This window comes from Varroa destructor, unplaced genomic scaffold (assembly GCF_002443255.2).
Source record: "Varroa destructor unplaced genomic scaffold, Vdes_3.0 BEIS01000006.1, whole genome shotgun sequence".
Lineage (NCBI taxonomy): Eukaryota > Metazoa > Arthropoda > Arachnida > Mesostigmata > Varroidae > Varroa > Varroa destructor.
Window position 1 is genome coordinate 23179296 of NW_019211459.1, and position 21791 is coordinate 23201086.

At 41.5% G+C, this 21791-nt stretch overlaps 2 protein-coding genes across 2 annotated transcripts in view; one reads left to right on the plus strand and one right to left on the minus strand.

Moving 5' to 3' along the window:
* zfh1 (Zn finger homeodomain 1) overlaps positions 1 to 21791 on the plus strand; it is a 480048-nt gene that overhangs the window by 82627 nt on the left and 375630 nt on the right. The gene's annotated exons all lie outside the window — the stretch shown is intronic.
* On the minus strand, positions 14834 to 21785 carry Rab6 (RAS oncogene family member Rab6). Its single transcript, XM_022810200.2, has one exon. The coding sequence runs from the start codon at positions 20495 to 20497 to the stop codon at positions 19874 to 19876; it is 624 nt and encodes a 207-aa protein (XP_022665935.1). The 5' UTR covers positions 20498 to 21785; the 3' UTR covers positions 14834 to 19873.

Sequence of the window (21791 nt, forward strand, 5' to 3'; positions counted from 1 at the left end):
TGTGAGGAGGAAAAGCGGGGCGCTACAAAGCCGTTTCTCGTTTACGGCTAGCTAACTTGGAGTAGCTGCTCTGGCCACGAAATGATTGGACCGCCTCCGTCACTGGCAGTAGTAGCAGCAGCGCTACGATGGACAGCAGTGGAAGCAAGGAAAGGTACCCGGAGGAGTTTGAACGGGACGCCAGGCGAGCGTCCCGCTGCCTCTACCTATAACCGGGATAAATAGGGAACAGGAAACTCCTAAAAGGGGCAACCTAAGGGGCTGTGAGGATAAATAGATAGTAGCGGAACGAAGGGGTAAGCGGGAACGTTCGACAATGGGGACGAATCGGAGTCTCTACCAGAGAGAAGGGGACAGGACTATGTAGAAAAAGCGTATAGAAAAGCCGTGGGATAACTGGGTGAGGATAGGGGCAAATAGGATATCTGAAGGCCTGAAGGAATAAATAGGAAGAAGAGTAGCTAAGGCAATAGGTGGAACAAACGGGCCTTCAGGCGAGTCGGCTAGCAGGGCGGCCATACAAAGCCGAGTCGAGCCGAACTGCTGTAGAGCCATGGCCGGCGCATCGGTCCACCGATAGCACTGAGCGGGCCTATGCTTGAACAGGCCTAGCATAGGCTGCCTGCCATAGGATAAATATCAAGTAGAGGAAAATGAAGAAGAAGAACAAGAGGCGAGGAGAAGCAAATAGAGGAAGAAAGGACTCCGTTTAGGAGAGCACGTGGGTGCCGCCGTGAGGCTAGGTGCGCCGACTAAGGCTTCACGGCAGAATACGACCACCATTGCTAAGACCTCAATAGACAACGCTTTGCCTGCCGCGACTACCTTTGTGTTCTGTGGCGACGGCGGCAGAGCCAGGAATGCTCTTGGTGTTCCCGTTGTAGTTCCGAGTTAGCAAAGAAGGAGGCAAGCATTAAGTGAACCGGTAGCGTGCACACCTTACATTGCCACCCCGCTACACCCAGGCCACCCTGACACCTGTTTAAGGATCACTGATGGCATCGAAGAAGAAGAAGTGCCCAACAAGACGAAGACCGGATCAAGCAAAGGGCGCTGAAAAAGTTAGACGAACAGGAAAAAGGCGAAAAGGACCGCGCCACTGAGTGAGCCGCAGGGACGTCGAAGGACACTGAGAAAAAAAAAAAGAGAAGTTCTAGGTGCCTGACCGTCTGTGGCTGCCGACATTGCCGGGCAGAATTGAACTGTGCTGGTACCGTCAAAATACACAGCATGAAGACAAAAGCGTCTTCGTTGACAGCATCTTCTTCTCTGATCAGAACAGCTAGCAATTAAGGCCAGTTCAATAAAAATACGCTACTTTTTCCGACTGTATTGCTGCGATTACTGGCATTGGTAAGCGATTGGTGGGTCAAGCATCATAGCGATGATCAACTAGACTTATTCGTTTAGGAAACACAATGGATAGTCATTAATGGAAAGAGTGGGGCAATCGATGATATCGTACGATAACGATATCGCATTGGAAGTCAAAAAGATAGTTGTGTGGAGTAAGTTCTACTTTTTTGTACACAATCAGATTAATTTTAATATATACGAACCGAACAAGGGTGAGAGATAACACTGCTGGCAGTCATACGCTAATCCTCACATCGATGTATATTTATCAGGAATTAATAACAAAAAAAAAAAGAGGGCACACACGGAATGTTAATATATGAGAAATATATAGCCTAATTGCACTCATAATATTTAAAAGAATATGGCGCTTTCCGTTAACAACGAAGATAAAAAGCAACGCAGTTCGATTTCACTCTACCGCATTTCAACTAGGCTAAACTCTTGCGCATAGCTTGTACATGTTTGTTTGCGGAGCAGATTCTTCGCGAATTTCAATGGGAACACACAATCATTATCATATAGTATAGCATAATCACATAAGTGCCTTTTATGACCGTTGTGGACGACGCAGTCACGACTTCGGTATAGACGTAGATTGCTAGTACGTAAGGATGGCTCGTTTACAAAAACTTTTCCATTTTTTTTTTAATTATTAGAATCGTTAGGCTAATGAGAAAACTGATTGAATTAGTGATAATTAGATTTAAGCGATTATAGAGCTATTTTGTCGTTTGCTGCGACAACATACGGATGTCTGCTCAATGCAACGGCCAACAACCGAACTATTTCTCATGGTCAGTCAGTCTGGTCCGTGAGCGATGACCTCCTGTTACCTTGTCGGCACACTACAGCCCCCACTAGAAGTTCCAAGTGGGCGCATATCCTGTGGAAGAGATGGCTGGAAAGAGCTGCCTCTCGCAAAAGAATGCATCGGGGCTACCTAGTTACCTGGCCGAAAGACGACAGTTCTCGGTGCGTATGCTGACAGGCGATCTCCATATACCGATATCGTTCCTCCAATGTCAGCAACGGTCCGAAGCCTGGGATCGTCTTGACTTACGAGCGATCGAAGCGTTTCCGAATCGGGCGACCCCAGAACACCCACGTTTGCTGTACCTACCCCCCAGACCTTACTCATACCACACTCTGCCTCCAAGTAGCCGGCTTGCCCCTTGCCGTGGCAATTCCCTTTAAGCACTCCATCGTTGTGTGGCCGTTGCTCGTGAGCCTTTATAACCCACTACCTGCGCCCATCGGCAATGCCACCACAAGCCAGCATTTGCCCCATTGTTTCCCTCAGCGATGCCTGCCTTCCCCTAATGTCCCTGTTGTCCTTCCGTACGCTGGTCTTCTTGCGCTGCATGCTGATCGTCCCTTCGTCCACCCTCCCCGACGTGCAGAGTCCCATATGGCTGCTATCCGATCAGGAGTTGACAGATGATAAGAAGCTATTGATAGCGTTAATTATATACACCACGGTGGCCGACCGGTTCCGCGGCCGGGGTGCGTCACCAAGATCAGAAGCAGTTGTGGAGTAAAGGTAAAGCAGGTCGAGCTCAAGGCATCCGCATTGCTTGCTGCCTGGCTAACTTAGTGGGTAGCCGACGCTCGTTCGGATTCCCCTGTTATCCGTCTCTGTACAAACCACGCAACCGGCATCAGCCTAAAGGGAGACACGGGCGTTTTGCGCGTCTGCTCATGGCAGACACATACCCCCAAATAGGTAGCGTGTCTGAGAAGAAATTGGGATTGAGGATCTGAAGAAGTTGGATAGAAAAGTGGGGAAGAAGGGGAGAAGGGAGCGACACAACATAAGCCTCAAGGAGGAAGGGGGTCGAACGTACCTGGCTGACCAAATTATGTCCTGTCGATGCTGGTTATCCGTTCGTTCAGAGGGTGGACACGCCGTCAATGATGTTATTGACTACATTAGTATCCACATGATTACCTTAAGTGGTAGTGTTTTTCTGTTCAGTCTAGAAAAACTGCTTTGGACAAAACACGAAACAAATTTATTTATCTACTTATTTTGCAGGACAGTCAATGTTCGTATACAGTTTTAGTATATACTTATTAACCAACAGTCGCGTCTTAGTAGCAAAAAATTAATCTTTTTAAAATAATTTTATTGTCCCAGCAACTGCACACCTATTTTATTGCTCTGCAGGAAGTGTATTTTTTTATTTCATTCTAAGCGACCATTTCAATAAATTTATAATTAGAGATACTTCTTCCTTAATTGAGAAAGCTATAGTTAAGGCTATATACAGGCGAATACCGCCCGTACTTTGCCCTTTTCTTTGAGAAACGTTAAACAAACCTGGCGCCCACTACTTGGGACAAAAAACTTTTCCCAGACATATATCCACTCCGTTCACTTATTACCTTTAGGAATTTGACTTACAAAGTCATCCGGTTCAGCCTAGGTAGGGATTATCAAAAGCATCGGTCTGACCTTAGAAGGACACAGCGTCTGCGGGGCACCGGTGAACCTCCTGACTCGGAGCAACCAGTCGACTGCGTTAACTCGTTCGTTCCGTTTCCCACGGAATGCCATCCATGACTGAATTTCAATACGATACGAAAAGCGAGCCTACCTTCGTTCCCCGAATTGCTTTGTAGTTGTTGTTGCAAATCCCAGAACCGAACCAATTCTGAATGAACGTACTTGTTACTGGATGGATAACACAGCAATGGACCAGTGACTTCCACATTTACTCTTACCTTGCTTGTTGTTCTGTATGGGCGTTGCCCCGTTCACCATCTGGGTTCTCCGTCGATATCCACTTTTCTTTCAACTTCAATCCCTACCTTTACCTAAACCTGGACCAGCCGGTTCTTCTTTTTTCGTTGTCGCTACCACCGGCTCTGATGCCTCACCGACTGCTCAGCTGCTCAGTAGCTGGTGCCGGTGGAAGGCCTGGAGAAGAAAAGGACTACAGTGGAAGGAGCCAATGGGCGGAGGTGTACGGTTGGTCTCTTTGTTCGCAGTTATCAATGGGACACTGGAGGCCTAGCGACTTCTATTGCTTATCAATTGAGTGAGTGTGTGCGATGCCATCCGCCGCTACAGATTGACAAACGCCAGGGTCGTGCCTGGCTGCTAGTTTGGCGAGCGTTCTGCGTGTCGGAGCTAGCGGATCACCCCACTCACAGGTACCCCGAAAAGTTATCCTTTTCTGTCGACCTGCCTTGTGGTTTTACCTTGTTCGAGGAGGAGAGAAAACGCCAAAGGGAAGGGGGAACTCGGGTTGAAAAACTTGCCCCACTAAACATCCAACCATTTAGTCTTTACCGGCTTCTGCTTAGCGTAAGCAGTCGCTGTGTTGGTCGCTAATGTGACTTGGGACATTTGAAGCTACACCAGCTATCCATGAGCACCGCCATTATTCAAATATGAGCGTCGCATATTCCTCCTGCATCACCGGCCCCCACTTCTAATGGGGGGAAATACATACTGTAACCGTGTCGTTCAGTGCAAGTCGTACTGGAATAGATAATTTTCACCTTACGCTCATCCACTCAACTTAAGTAAGCGAGCGGACATTAGAGACAGGCGTGCATGTGTGCGTTTATTGATTTAGCCTGGAACATGCATCCTTATGTGATATTTAGTTTAGCCAAGATAGTTAACTTTGAGCCAATATTTAGCTGGTCACAAACTGCATGGATTCCAATAATTGGACAAATGTATGAATACTTGGAAGTATTCATACAACTATCCACACTATAATGGTGGATCGGGAACGTATACTGTCCCAGCTCTGATATACCTAATGTGTGATAAAAATGTCATCGAAGGCAATCATGTTATACAAGAATGCCACTCGCATTGGCTGAAGTCCAACTCAAGTGGGTTACGTTCGCTACATACGGACACATCTCGTACAAGTATAACACACGGAGACGTTTCCTCAAATAGATATATATATATATATATACATATATAAAAAATACATAAAAAAGATATAAAGCACTACTGGAATATAATCCTCTGTTTATTGACTAATCAACTTCTGTATTTCAGGTGAGTTCCGTAACAGTTCCGGTTAAATCGGGTCACGCTCAGCTATCTCAGTATATCGAAAATTACGAAGGAAGAATGACTGTTAAGTCTCTGCGAGCGCATTATTCGCTAAACAAACATTATTCGGTTTTTGATTTTCTGTGCGACATTGGTAAGCAATAAAAAATTCTTAAAAATTGTATATGCAGAAATCCTTGATAGACGTAGAGATATCGAGGAAATAAGAGGTCAGCTGAGGTAAACAAATAACCGACTCGAATAGAAATAAAATTGAGAGATTGGTTTGTTTCTGCTACTTAATTCCTATCCATATATATATCCTTTATTTATTAAATCGCTGCACTTGGGGGGTAAAAAATAATATAAATTAAGGTATATTTCAAGTGTCCTATTATTATTATTATTATTATTATATGTAATGTTTGCCTGACAAAAACTTTTTGGAAAATGGATTGGAAAGACATTATTAGTGTATCTATAACCTATGCTTTACACGATTAATGGATCTTTGGCAGGTATGCGGAAACGTTCCAATCAGCCTTTAAGGGGCCAAACCCATCTAGGTTGTCATTTTTTGATTTTAGATGCGTCCGCCACCTAGTGGCCTTTTGTTCTTAAGGCATCAGCGATAAATTCATAAAAAACTTACTAACTAAAGATGCCACGGATAGATGCATGAATCGCTAACAGCTCTTAGGTATCTGATAGCCGATTAGGTAGAAGGGTGGATAAAATGCCGAACTCAAAACCATAAATTCTCTTGAGGCTTAATAATTTTCTAAAACGATTTGAGCTCGTCCTCTGTGCTGTTGGTCTACTATTATGAACTACTAGATGATGATACTATTTACTCAAAATTTGCCGAAATGGATCCCTAGCGTCGCGTAAGCATTATTACCTATAGTAGAAATATTGACGTTGAGAAGGTTCAGTTCTTAAAAAAGGCATAGGCAAGCAATAAGTGTTATAGATTAGGAGCCGATTGTTCTGAAAATCACGACAGGGCCATCCAAAAGGACAAACCTATTCATTAAAAAGTCGATTTAACCGAGACCTACAGAAAAACGCCTATCTTTTTTTCAATACAACAATGAGCATCAAGCATATGTGCAAATATTTGATACTGTCGCACACGACCAAACAGACGTCCTGAACAAAAATACATTGTATATTCGTCCATTTAGTCACATCTATATATCTTCAGCTTTAGCACTACATAGGGTCTGATATATCTAGTGAAAATCACACCAACGTCAGCGTTTGCTCAACAGATAGGTGACGATATTGAATAGGAGTTAGGTTTGACAAGAAACATACAAGCGTCATTTCAATGCTGTGTTATAGTACATATAATACAATGCTGTATTAATTATATATATGATTTTTTACTAACTAGATTTTCCACTACCCAGTAACATACTCTACGACGCTAAATAGATTTTACTAGACGTTGTACCTACACATTGGCTTATGGTGGTCCCACGTCTACAAACGACCGCGAGCTCCTGTAACAGAATAAAGCTTGGGCGCACGTCCAGGTATTCCTTTGAGATTTTTTATGCTAGCAAGGGGCTATAGCGTGTTGTTGTCCAAGGAACGAAGTCGTTGAATTGGCTCACCGCCTCGTCAGTAAAAGCTGACCCTGCGGCGTCGAGATAAGCTCTTGAAGTTATAGTAATCATGACCGATAGCTGACACCTCACGACCTCACTGAGTGAATAGCGTGGCCAAACTCAGTGAGGGCCGACAAAATTGCAGCTGCTATCCTGACGACAACCTGATGACCGAAAAGGAACGTTCGGCTATAATAAAAAAGGTACTAAAGATGCTGTTAGCTGCAAGAGATAATTTTAGGGATATGTGTTTACTTACGCAGTATGGGTAAGATTAGAGATAAAAAAAAAAGTAGGTACCAACAAGACATTAGTACTGATCTGAAAAGACGCTCGGTTGTATTGAATTCCAAAAAAGGAATATTGCAACATCGATGTGTGAAAAAGATTATGTCGAATCCGTGCATCTAATTAGGTTCATCTGCTTACAATGTATACGTATAGATCGTTTATTATCATTAACGAGCTCGGGGCAAAATACCACTGACAGGATCGTCGTACGCAACAGGGAAATACTAAGCGTATATTTTTTCATCTATCTTGCTTAAATGTTTAAAAAAATATTACTGAGAACGAAGTAATCAGCGTCTTATAGAATATTCTGCCAACCAGCTGAATGAAATTAAAGATTTCGAGAGTTCACTTTTATTTCGTCACGTACAGTCTCATCGTGTAAAGTGTATGGTTTATTTATCCTAATACGGAAAAAGGATGGCTTTATTTAAACCGGAAACCCACGTAAAAATATTCGTAATGAACGTGCCTGATCAAAATGTTTTTGTTGTCATTCACTGGTTTACATAGCGGGCATCTTGACAAGGCAAGACAAACAGCTTGAATCACTAGATGCTTAGGATCCACATATGTGTAAAGTAATTTCTATATATATAAGCAAGTTTATTGGGATGTGCACAGTCATGTGCTCTGCCGAAAGGCTTACGCTCGATCCTAGACTAACATAAATTGTACAGATATACACTACAAGGAAAATAGCTTAGGAAGGGAAAATTTGAATCTCAGAAACACCAAAAAGTGACGAATGAAAGAGAAACAATCAGAATCACATATGTATAATAAAGTCCGTCATTTAATTCGACTAGAAAGTAACCACTGAAGGAGAGCTTGTCTGTCCTCTAACTATTGCGAAGCTCGACGGGACTTGGCGACTTTTACGCTGGCTGGCAAAATCTGTAGCAAAACATTAGTAGCAAAACGGGCCTTAAAACGACGTTTTTTCCTTAAATGACTGTATGTCAGAACATGATCGTTATGCCAGATCACAAAAGAAGAATAATGAGCCAATGTTTTTTTCACAACGACAAACTTTGCTAAATATCATCTCCAATAGCGGGCGCCATTACGCGTAAACGTCATAGTACGTGCGGGTATCGTCGAACGCTTCGTGAAGCAACACTTACATCTCAAGCGTAGCCCCAGCATTTAGACTAACTGCCTTTTGAGTCAGTTGTTGTGAACACGTTACTGTAACATCTGCTGTTAACTATTGTTAGCCACGCCTGTTGTAGAATACGTACGGAATGGCTGAAACGGGGGCCAGTTTCAGGTGCCATATACGAAATTTACGGAACTTAGTGATTGCAGAAGTAATTCTGCTTTTGCCAGGAAGGTATGCAATCCACGAAGTAGCAAAAACGCATCGCTTCTAGTCGCCATCGCAAATGGGCAGCCGCTGGTAAATCGGTTTTCAACCGTTTTTTGTTCCGTTATGCAATACCAAGAAAATGGGTTTCTTTCTTGAGCAGGTCATACATTTGTATTACCTTTTATATTGTATTTAAATTGTTCGTTTGTTGTTGTTAGACTTCTTCGTTTATTTAATCATAAGAGTAATAATAGCATATTTCTTTTTAATACAATATATATGTTGTTAGTGCTGGTAATATTATTAACGATCCTTTTTATAAATATTACAATTTAACGGTACAAGTCGATAAAAAATAGTATATTTTATATATACTATTACTATTATATATATATATATATATATATATATATATGATAATTAATATAATATAACAATCACACAGTCAGGCAAAAAAATATATAAATACAAACCATTGTATTTATTTTTAGCAATTATCCCTAATACAGTATGAGTAATTTTTAGTACAATCCTATTCATTTCTCACAATACGCTACCTCTATGGGTAAAACAACCTCTATATGATATATATACACGAATATTTTCAGCGCTAGAAGGAAATACTTTACACATGTGTCCACCAAGTAGTTAAACCCAAAATAAACTGAAAAGACCTACTAAAAGGCATGGAAAGTACCAGCCTACGTGCCAGGGAAATAGCATTTTTAACCTAACTCACTAGTTAAAGATGGCGGCTAAAGCTAAAACCTAATGAAGGCTGCGGTTTCGCCAACGATGACCCGCCTAGCTAGCGGACATCGTCAATAGGGGGAGATGTAAGCGATTCTGGTGCAGAGCGTCAGTCGACCTCAGTGATCCTAGCTAATGGCAGATCGATATCACACACCCGAGGTCAACTTCAACGGAAAAAACTGGTATGACCCGCTTCGATGTTCTACGCGCGCAGTCAAACTTTAGTATGTAACTCTTAGAATGATTTTTACAAATGTAGATTTCTGATCAACTCGTTTGTCGCCACTATTGAAAAAATAGACTTAAGTAACAAAGCAATACGCTTCCGTATTACTTTGAACACGTATTGAAACATAACAATTAAATAAGCTTTAGAACATTTTTGTCAATAACGAGAAGATAAACCAGCTATAGCTAATATACATACTATGTTTCAATTGGAATAGACTAATTGACTATGGTATTTTGCCGTGACGTGACCATAACACGTAGGCGCTTGTAATTGTATTGCTCATAAAGTAATATGTTTACACGTAGAGCTATGTTATGTCCTTCTTAACGACTCGGGAAGATTCACACGTTCTCATCTACCATAAATAACATTATCGTTTGCGAACTATGCGATATTCAAATTCTGCTGAAGTATTGCAGTGTATTCCTCATATTTAGTTGCACTGAATGTAGACCCCCGCTGAGTTCAGCAGCAGTCTTCACTGAGCCCCAGATTCCATTAGACAAACAGCAAATGACAACTTCCACTTCGATCTTGTCAGAGACGACATTTTTACTTGTCAAGTATTTATGCTTGTCGCTGGATCGAGCCGTCTGTCTGAACATCAGTTCAGCTGGATTTGGTGCACAGCAACAGAGATACGAATAGCTCCGCCCCTGATGTGACCGAATCTCACCGATTAATTTAACAAAGAAAACGAACAGGCTACTGTAAATAATCTTTATCAACTTGCAAATTCCGCTCAATTCAAATTAATTGCACATCAGTGGGACCCCTCGACGACTGATCCCCCTATTGGTGTAAATATAGGGGGTGGGGTAGTTGTAGGCCTCGCAAAAAGATCGTTGCCTCAGAAGCAGAAATTATCCCTCCAGCACGAAATTCGGAACAGCAGCTGACTGAAGTCAGTTTTTGTGCCTGTAAGCGTTCATCCAAGTTACACGACTTTAATAAAATTCATAAGATAACAATAATAATAGTACCACCAGTGATACAGAAGAAAGAAGGCTTCGTATCCCAGTTTCACCAGTAAAATACGCAACGTCGAAGTGCTAAATAGTAATAAGCTTTACTTGCTTCGTTATTATTATTATTGATTTTAAATCGACTATCGATCTGAGTTAACTTCAAATTTGTTTGCCACCTTATGTTCTGTTGAATCACAAACCAGGGCTTTATATCAAGGTAATAAAGAAAGTCTCCGGCATTCGTTTGTGCTTATTTTGCTTGACCCACATATTGACCCGTAAGATACATTACGTGCCTCTGTGACGTGTAGTCTACTCTGATCCGTCATCGAATCCTAGTTGCCCTACCGTCGTATATAGCATGCATGTGCTTCACCATTAGTTGTGAACGACCACGGGGGGCAACATTGCCTAATTCATCCGTCAATTCAAAAAATAACAAAATCAAGCAAGTCACGACTTCAGCAACAGCCATTTATTTATCATCTTCCGACGTTATTGAATCTCACACTTTTCTACTTATCTGCTCGTATGCCAAAATACCTGTTTTCTTCACAGTCTGATATTGGCGCTTACGGCACAAAAGTTGTCTGTAAAAAACCGTCTGTCGATCCATCATTGGCTTTACGCAACACTTGTCGTGTGTGTATGTGCGTGTGTGTGTGTGTGTGTGTGTGTGTGTGTGTGCGTGCGTACGTCTGCACAAATCTATGTGATGCAAATTCGTCATTTACTTTTTGGAGACAAACAGAAGGACAGAGGCAACAACTTCTCTCTACCCCCACGAACGCAAACACAGCCACTGCTGTGTCTGCGGTTCAACGAAAAGCATTCAACTTATTAAAAGCAGCGGCTGCACGGTACACCTGCGTGCTACAGCCACGCCACCAGCTCGTAACAATTAGCAAAGCTCCATTGCTCGATAGTTACACGGCACTTTAATACAGCCGACCTACGACAAAAGCCAGTTGCATTACCCGTAAGCGCCGCCGTCGCAGCAGCAGGCCGCAGGTAATAACTGCAGCTCAAGTACACCGTAAAGGAAGGGCTGGCGGGGCAGTGGTGGAGCACCAAATGTCAGCGAACAGCAAGACGACAATCAGCAAGCAACGATTTCTACCGCCATTGCGTAGCTGGCGTAGCTCGATCTGATGATTCAGCATTAGCGACTGCGGTGGCTTCAACACCAGGGAACGCTACAAGGCTTGGGGCTATAGCCTATTATGCGATGACTTCAACTATTTCTGGTGGTTCCCGCCAACGGCCGCGTCTCACGGTGTAGACAACCCAAAGTTCTAAATAGACTGTCAGTGAGTGTAGTTGTTAAGGGCTTTGTCCAGCTAAAATAGCAACAACGGAAAGTTCAACGCTGTCTGGCTGAAAACATATGGCTACTATAACGGAGGCCATATTTGACGTATAATAGATGTTTTTTGCAGCTCAGTAATATCGATGCGGAGGTGTGATTTCGGCTTTTCTATATATCTACATGTTGTTCTTTCTGGTCTATGCTCCCCTGTATGTAAAATATATGGGCTGTTCTGTGCGTATAAGTACAGATACACTGAGGCCAGCGGATACTTTGCTGAGGTGTTTATTTGAACGATTCAACTAAAGATAAGCACATTATTTTATGCTATTATACCCGAAATATTTTCCAGTTCATGTACAGATGCTGTCAGACGCATACTCACACACGCTGCTTGTGTGCATTCTCAGGATCTTCATCGTAGCTGTAACGATCGAACTTCAATGGACTAGACGAATGTCTATCATATATACGATTTTGGGTTGATTTCCCATAAGCAGTTCCCGTAGGGGCCGGGAGAGTTTTGTACGCTCCAACTTCTGGAAGCTCTACACGGCTCGATCCTATTCTACAGTTAATCAGTCTATTTTGTCGCGCGTCACTTCGACTCCCTTTCGACTTGAAGTTAGTCCCGTATAAAGAAAAACACTAAAAATTCCTTCAGTGATGGCAGCCTACACCGTATTTGTTAGTTGAATACAGGAATTAATTTCACAATATAACCAGGTAAAGGTTTTTTAACTCGTATTTGACGCTAGGCACTATGTCGTCAGCATGCCTTCAAAGAACTGTTCTTAAGTCTATGTATGCCTCTAAAACATTCTCTAACAGAAGTAAGCTTGAGACGCGCACATATACATACATGACGCGTAACAATACGGAGTCTCAAACAAGTTTGAGATGAAAAAATTACTTCAATCGGTTCCTAATCGCTCAGCAAGGCGGCCGCATTTTCGCAATTCCAACTTTACATAGAAAAATACACCGTAATGCACTCTGCAGATCGCGACATCGGTTATAGCCACTGTGCTCTTCAACACTTCACGAAACTGGTATTTTCTGAGAACTAAATCTAACTATTAGTAAATGATTAAAGTGTAGGAAGCATAAAAAAGACATCGGCACAAAAGCACCGCTGCGAGCAAAGTGGCTCAAGTGTTAACTCAGCTAAAAATATTTATTATCTTACTCAGTGCTTGTGTAGTTTCATTATGAATATATGATGTCCTATTTGGAACCTATGGCTACTGAAATTTCGTCGAAATTTGAATTGATTCCAAGTAAATATACGAGTTCTTACGGTTATGAAACAGATAAAAAGCTTATTACCTTCCAGGCGAGCTTAGCTTCGGTTCATACTAGATCCATAGCTGTAAAAAAAAAACTAGAATAACGACAGCAGTAGCTTAGAAAATCTATTTAAAGAAATGCGTTTTTAAAAAACGTATAGCCTAGAATTACAGCTAAGAAAAACTATGCAAAATACCCTCGAATAACGTATCGACAGTAAAATAACTGTAATAAACAGGTTGCGAGCATTAGAGCAACGAAAGCTAAGATTTCTGCTTAACGTAGTTGAGAAAGGCTAGCATGCGGGTAAACAGTCGAAACTGACAAAACGTTATACCATTTACCTTTCGTTTAAAGCAACCGATGCACGCTCGTTATTTCGCTATGTCACCTCATGTCAGTCCTCACCCGTGCGCGCGGAACGCTATCAAATAATCGAAAACAATGTATAGCATCGTATACATCTATTCAGTTCGAAAGCTGTCGCGTTAAGTGTTAACAGCGCACGTTCAATGTATACGTACATACATCGAATTCGGGGTCCGTTAAGCTTTGTTTCGTCGCGGTCCAGAGCCGTAGTTAGGAAACGTGATGAGTTGTAGTAACTAATTGTGTTAGTATATGGATTAGTAGTGATATTTTAGGGCAGGTGTAGACCCAAAGCAAGCGCGCCCAGGGGCAGCTGCGCTGAGAAGGGAGCATTGATTCATCCTGTTCACACAATGAGAACCGACAAACTTTTCCATTAGGTAAAGATACTTAAGTGTTGATTCTTCACGTATTTAATCGCCTCTTCAAGTATGTGTCGAGGTACCTTAACTTTCACGAATAGAGGCAAAGTTTGCTGATGAGATGTGTCCTTACGAGGTAAATTTTATGTGCAAATTCCGCTAATAGATCGGGGACATGGCTTAGCTGTGTGAAAAAAAGCATCGAAGGAGAATAAATCTAAAGACAATACGGTTCGATGCATATTAAAATCAAGAGACCTTGAACTTTTTAGATTTTCTTCAAGTTAAATAGTTGTTCAAAAAAGAGATTTGAAAAAAATTTCAAGGAAGGGACACAAATTCGTTTTTATGTTTTCGCGCCTTTTTTTTGCGCATTGCAATTTCCTAAGCCTATTTATCATATGCCACATGTGTTGCATACAGGTCACAATATATAAAGTGGAAACATCAAAAAGAAACACCGTCAGTAGCTTAATGTTTTGCGAAGTAGACCCTTTTATGAATGTAAACAGCAAATAGACAGCCTTTAAAACTGTACATCGACTGGCAACAATATTTGTTATTTTGTTTTCATCATCTCCAGAATGCTTTTTTATCATTAAGAAATTGTATTACTGAGTGGTACATATTCAATGTTTCTTATCAACATGGCTCACGTTGTCCAGTCAGTCTGCACCCTGTTAAAATCTTGTTTTTCAAATACGATATTGACACATACGGCCCGTGAGTGTTATGTGAATTATGATTACATGCGATTTTACAGCAAGGTATTGCTCTTAGGCGTATTTTCCTACCACTACAAAAAGCTATGCGATTTTTAATCATGCTTCCTTTAATTAGTCCTCCTGCTTACTAGTCAAATAACAAAGGAAAATAATTACAAAACCATAATTATTATACAGAAAGTAAATACTTTGTAGGATCTAAAATGAAGAGAGCTGTTCCATGTATGGTTATTGCCTGAATGAAGATATAATCACATACATCTTGGCGAAGTAATTGTTCTTTTTTTTTTTTTTATTGAAACCGACCTTACATGCGTTCTATTGCTCCACAAGGGCTCAAATACACGAAAGTGGTTTGGGCGGAATCTAGACCCGGTTTTTGAAATCATTGTGGTAGGTACAAAGCGCCTACCTTATCGGGTTTTTCCTTTCCGTTTTCTCAATAGCCATCACTTTACAGGATCTTGTCCGCACAAGGTCTTACCAAAAATCACCGATTAATATGTACCTTTAACGCTTAGTAAATTGTTCACATATGTTTCAAGGATATAATCTTCTTGTTTTGACTATTTCATCAATAGTTGACATCGCTGCCTGCTCGTAAGACTTTCCCACGTGTGACATCGTTCATTAAGCGATTTTAATGTGTCTCAAATATTCATTTTTTGTTCATAATAATAATTTTCATATTTTTTATTTTTATCCTAGTCATTTTTCCTTAGTTACAGAGTCCTGATACTATATGAGTATTCTGCGTGTTATTTTTGTTTTGTCGCTGGTCCTTTTCTTTTGTATTAGTAATGGCTTAATTGGTTGTTTATACGTTTGTACCAAATATATCTTAATGTGAATAGAACTAATCATTATATTCATTTTTACGGTTTTATTAACTTTTTTCGGCATTGCTTATTATTACTGTTATCATTATTACACAACGCTACCCTTTAATAGTATATATCTATATATATATATATGTTCTTATGAGATTCCTTATTTTCTCTTATTTCAATTAACAATGTAAAGCTGAAATGGTGTTGTTCTAGTTTCGTGTAATTAGTCCTTGTTGATGCGTCTCGATGTAATCCACGTTTTTAATTCTATTCCACGTATACGCTCCATGCTTCCTAAACTCCCTTCTCGCGTTTGTGCAGTCGACTCGGCCTGAACCGGATCCACGGTGAGGCTTGTTTCATCCAAGCATACATCTAACACTTTTGCCTTACTAGCACGCTGTTTATTATCTATTACAAACCAGTATTCTTTGCGTTACGCAATACGTCTGTATGCCATTTGCTGCAATCATTCGCTCTGGAATATTCACCTGTCTGCTCGGAATGTTCTTTCGTCGAATTTTCCCACTGGCTCGTATCTATCGTAATACAATATATCCACCCCATTACATATAAGTATTTGAATATATAGCCAAACTCACCCTTGGTAATTCCCTGCTAGTTCTACACAGTTGTATAGGTCGCAGTTTTCATCTCACAAGGCTCAATCCAGCTTCGCAGTGCGCCTAACTTCTCTTTAGACCGTTAAGGCCACAATCGCTTGTGCTGTTGCTGATGTGCTTGATATTTTGCATTTCTAGAGATTTGCTCATAGTACGATATTTATCTCAGATAATTTAATTGGTCAAGCATTCATCTGGCTCTCGCTCGAATCATCACCAAGGTTGAGTTTTTTGCGTCGATACTGAGGTATTGTTCTCCATCTAATCAGCTTGCTTGATTATTTGCCCTGTCCTGATGACTTCAACACTTCTCTTGTAGCTTGTGAGACAGCTCTATTTCGAAAAGATGGCTAGCCCAGGTCTACTTTGTCTCCATTTAAAACTTGTACTTCGGCAATACTTCGGCAATACTTCGTATTCCATTGTTTTTCCTGCTAAACTCAATGTTTGTTTTACACCTTCTTCCTTATTCATCCAATTTTGTATTTATTCCCTGAAGAGCTGCTAAAAAATTTGTCGTTGCCGATACTCTACTGCCGCAGTTTTGATGGGAAACGCTTCTGTAAGAAAACTTAACAGTAGCAGGGAGAACCCCTACAGCTCCCATGTTGCTCAAAAGATACAAGCAGGATCCGTGAGCACCTGGTCGTCCGCCACATATTGTAACGTCTTCATATCCATCTCTTGTTACTTTCCACACATACTCGAACACAATAAAAGCTATTTATCAAAAATGCGTTTCCCTCTGTGGGTACCATGTGCACTGTATAAACGTATAAAGCCAAGTACGCGTCTTCGTTTGCATTTACTATTTATTACTCATATAGTCACACTGTTGTATTATCAAACGCAATCCGACTCGTGTTTGTTTGTCGATCCCACAGTACTTTTAGCTTCTATTCTAACTAACAATAACAATATTAAATTGAACACAATTAGATTGACCTCATGCAGATGATTGAAGAATATAATAGACAAACATGATTTGATAGCTACAAAAACTAAGGTATTCGTGCATTTTGAAGCTAAATTACTTACACAATTGTAATAAAAATAACAAAGAAAAACATTTTAGTAGTACTTTGCTGAGTAAATCACTAGCCCGGTTTTGTTACATGTTATATATAAAGAGATATGACTCTACTGAATGCTAGCTGCAGTTAGTAACACATGGATACGTGCCTTTGTCAAAATGGACCGTTTCAACAGTATACGGAGCATTAAAGTAGAGCGAAATGCAGACGGGCCTAGCACGGGGCTACGGCGCCAGATTTGAAAAATACATCGCCGTAACTGGTAGGCTGGCTTTACGACGCTGACTGAAATAAACGGATGACTGACGCTAGCAAGCATTAAGCAGTCAGCACACAAACACAAATTAGCCAAACTACGAGTAAGCAGTGGACACGTGCTGTTCTAAAAAAATCAAACACTTGAATCATTTTTTAATGAAGTTTCAAAATGACAGTCTTGTTTTATATGAAAGCATCTATTATCAGAATGCCATTCAGCAGGCCTAATTTTCCTTTTAGGTGGCCGTTTTTAACAAACGTTTCTATAAGACAATGAGTTATCTTCTTGTATATGATAGTCAAAATTGCAGTCTAACATATGGTTTCATCTCAAAAACATCTCTTTTTACTGAATAACCTTTCCATATACGAGTCGAGCGATAGACATCAGGCGTTCAATTGCTCTGTCGTCGCCCAACTACAACCTCGAACTACTTAGCGCACTAATTCGAAAGGCTACCCAACAAATGATAAGAATGGAAAAAATCCCTATGTACGTTCGTGTGTATGTCATGCATAACAGTATATATTAGAAAGTTAGAAGACAAACGAAAAGGATCCATATCACTACAATAAACGAATCGATATAATTGTCTTAATTCTTGTTCTACGTGTAAGTTATGCTGCTTCTCTAATATTAACAAATACTTGTTATTGTTATAGTTATTGTTGACTTGCTTGTCGTTTTTAATATTAGTTTCGTTCCGTCAACTGATCACCTTCATGTTGCATATTTGATAATACATATATATATATACCACGTATTCACCATCTGTGTGTTCTCTAACTAGATTATTTATATACAATCCGAACTGCAGGCCGTCGTCATTTTTATCTTAGCATGTCATATGAAGGTCAATGAAGACAGGGGCCAACGAACATCGCATCATGTCTGACACAGCGCGCTTCAACTGCGTACATCAAATTCGACTCATCGATATTGTCAAATCCATATGGTGACCGGTCTGCTGTTACCGTTACAATTTTTCGTCAAGAGTTTCTCGTCCACTTTTTTAGAAATTTTCTTTGCGGCAAATAGATTCGTTCGTAGGTTGTCAAGCTGCTCCTCTCTCACCGGCCCAATACTTAGCCGCAGGAACAAACACGCCCTGTAGCAGATTTCAAATTTCAAACCCAAAAAGCAAGTACCCCAGTGTCTGATTCGCCTCCGCTTCGAATCGGATATCATGAAATTAATTGATACAGGGACCACCTAGCAGCCGCACGCGTATATACTTGACAAGAGTATATAGACAACCATCAATGGGCAGTTGAGACAGATTGTTATTGGAAGCTAACGTTGCTACTATCCTTGTTGTTGTTATTATTGGATGACCAGAATCGCCGGTAGTTGGTCATCGCTGGGGGTGCGTATCCGAAACGTAGTGCTGCTTCCTCACGGGACGTAGCTGTTAAAATGCAGCGCAATCTGAGTATACGTAGCGAAACGGAATAGCTCAAATTATTGTACTCCAATGCGCTTGTTCTCTAATATTACACCATTTCTCCATTGCCTAGCAGGTCCGCGGAGTCGAAGCCTGCTGCACAGAGAAGCGCGACAGTGCATCGAGATCATCGATTTTTCCATTTTATAAATCAAATTGCGGTCCCTTTAAAACTAACTGCTACCTCATTTTTTGATCGCCTCTAGTCTTTTTGGAATGTGCCTCGTCAGCTGCTTTTGTTATTATTAAAAAATGCTGTCACGATCTCAAGCTTATTTAAACAATTGTTGTAAGAATTTGTGTATTATCTTTTGTTGCGTAACAATTTAACTTTAGAACTGATGCCGAGAACTCTTCATAGATAACACCATAGAGATGATATTTTTTTGTATTTCGCGGATGTTCCATCTCTGTTGTCCTATTGTACAGCCTATTGTTGACCGATACGATGAGGTTGTTACGGACGTTGCGTATAATCGTGGTCGTGTGTCTTGCCTCCGTGTCTCTTGTTGGGTATAGGCTAGGTCTGGGTTGGTGTTTTTCTTTGTGGCCGTCTGCTTTCTCCGAGGCCGCCATTGGCTGCCTTTAACTCCCGTTACTCTCATATTGGTTTGCTATGGTCTACAAAACCGGCTTGATCGTTAGCTGACAGGACTTGTTTATCAACTCTGTCCTCTTGGCTATGTTAATTAGCTTCACTGCTCTGCGTTATGCCAGTAAGTTGAAGCTGAGTCAATACATTTTCACCGGTATTACCGAAGTACTGCAACAGCTATGCCCGTCGTCCTAACAATAAATGTGCCCACGCTCTCTTCATGAGCAAGCACCTTTTGAAGGGGTAGCAATAATTAAGCAGTGTGGCGGCATAGGCTTTCTTTCTTTTGGCCAGTTTGTTTCTCTGTCCATCTTGGTGCCTCTGCGGTGTTACAATGAGACTTTTGCCTATTATTATTATTGTTATTATCATTAATATTATTATGTTTTATCGCTAGTGTTGTTATTATGATGGCTTTTACTGGTTTTATTTCGTTCGAGTAATAATAATAGTTGTTGTACGGTGATGTTGGCCATGTCTAGCAGGCACAGCCCCCGTCTTCTTTCGGTTGTTCGATTGGCCCATCCTTGAGGTCAACGTCAACAATGTCCTGTTTGCTCCGCTCACTCTCCATTCCTGGCAGTGCGTTGGCCACTCGCCGAAACAGCTGCTTCACATTGTAGCCCGACTTGGCCGATGTCTCAATGAACATCACCTGTAGTTCCTTCGCCTTCTTCTCGCCGTCCTCCGTATTGACTTGCCGCTTCTCTGACAGGTCAGTCTTGTTGCCGACGAGCATAATAATTACGTCGGTGCCTCGCTCCGTACGCACGTCGTCAATCCATTTAGATGTTTGATGGAACGAATTGGCGTTGGTAATGTCGTAGACGACGACGGCTACTGTCGAGTCTCGAATGTAAGATGGAATCAGGGAGCGAAACCGCTCTTGTCCAGCTGTGTCCCATAGCTGCAGTCGCACCGTGCGATCTTCAAGATACATCGTTTTCGACAAAAAGTCAATGCCGATTGTGGCCTGGTATGTGTTGTCGAACGAATCATACATGAATCTTGTAATGAGTGACGTTTTGCCGACGCTCTGTTCGCCAAGGAACACGAGCTTGAACTTGCGCAACGGATTACCAAAATCCCCAGCACCGGCCATGGCTGCTAGCTAGTCTTGAAGCGAGTAGTCGTGGTTGGATAGCAACTTCCTATTCGCGTCTATAAGCTACTAATTTCTCGTTGCTATCAATATCGGATCCTTGATTTTCTGCCTAGTGGGTGTCACCTAGCGACCACCTAGCTCGGTTTCTTCTTTTTAACGATTTATTCTATTCTCTTCGATATTAGTCCACACTTCTATTTTGGCCAAATCTCAATCTTCTTACCACACTGGCAAAACAAGCACGGTTGCACCTTTTTACAGATAGACGTAAAGACACCCATACAGACACCAATAGACAAGCATAAACAGACTCATGTACGAAGGCACATCCCTTACGAGTACGACCCACTTCTCTGTCAACACTGAGGCCTACCAACAGTTAGTTTGCTATGTTTCAGTCACAGTCGTCGCCCACATTTGCTCACTCTGATGAATGCCGTTGACGTAGGTAATTTTTCGCCGTTATTGCTGGTGTTGTGCACCTGTCACACAGCTACGTATGCGCTAACTAAACACAATCACCAGTCATAGGCTGCGTTTTTGACAGTCGTATGTTCTTCACTCGTCATCAGATGATTCTCGGGAGCCCCGGCATCCTTCATGAGATGACCAGCCGTTACCTCGACAGTTTCACATTCGTTGAAACGTACAATTCGTGCTTAGCTCACGCCAGTCGGCCGCGTTAAACCCAGCTGCTCGCTAGTAAAAACTGCACGGCAGAACGATCAAGATCTCACTTACAACACTAAATTGTACTAGAAATAGTAGACTCTAGAGCAGTTTCGAGCCGTCAAAATGTATTTTGTGGCTCTATTAAAAACTGTCCAAAATCGAAGGCTACAGCAGAGGATGTTCGAACTGCCAACCAGCAGTAGCCCTGGCATGTGTAAAGTTATTGTATCAGAATATTTGCTGATGTGTAAATTGTGTCAAAGATCTCCTCCTTTTTCCTCGGATGTCTGGCAGTTGCACCTCACTCGCTCAGCGATCACTAAACACGAACGTGAACAGCGTCTCTGCCTCAGTGTCTGTTTTTATATTAGAGAGCTTTTCAATAAAAACGAGCTTCACCGAGAAGCCATCGAGCGATTGGACACCGATTACCACACAACAAAGCAGCGACCACCACGTCAGAAGCGGCACAGGCAAACCCGTTGCTCCAGCCACACCTCAGCTGCGTTCCGTGTTTTAGCCGGCGGATGGACGCATTTCGCTGAGAGCAGGTTACCTTTAACGGGCGATTCGCTTCTGTCAATGATGAGGTTATATGAAGACCTCGGTTTGGTCCACT

Excerpts from the sequence above, each read along its gene's own strand:
- Rab6 (XM_022810200.2), bottom strand. The coding sequence starts at position 20,497 with ATGGCCGGTGCTGGGGATTTTGGTAATCCGTTGCGCAAGTTCAAGCTC.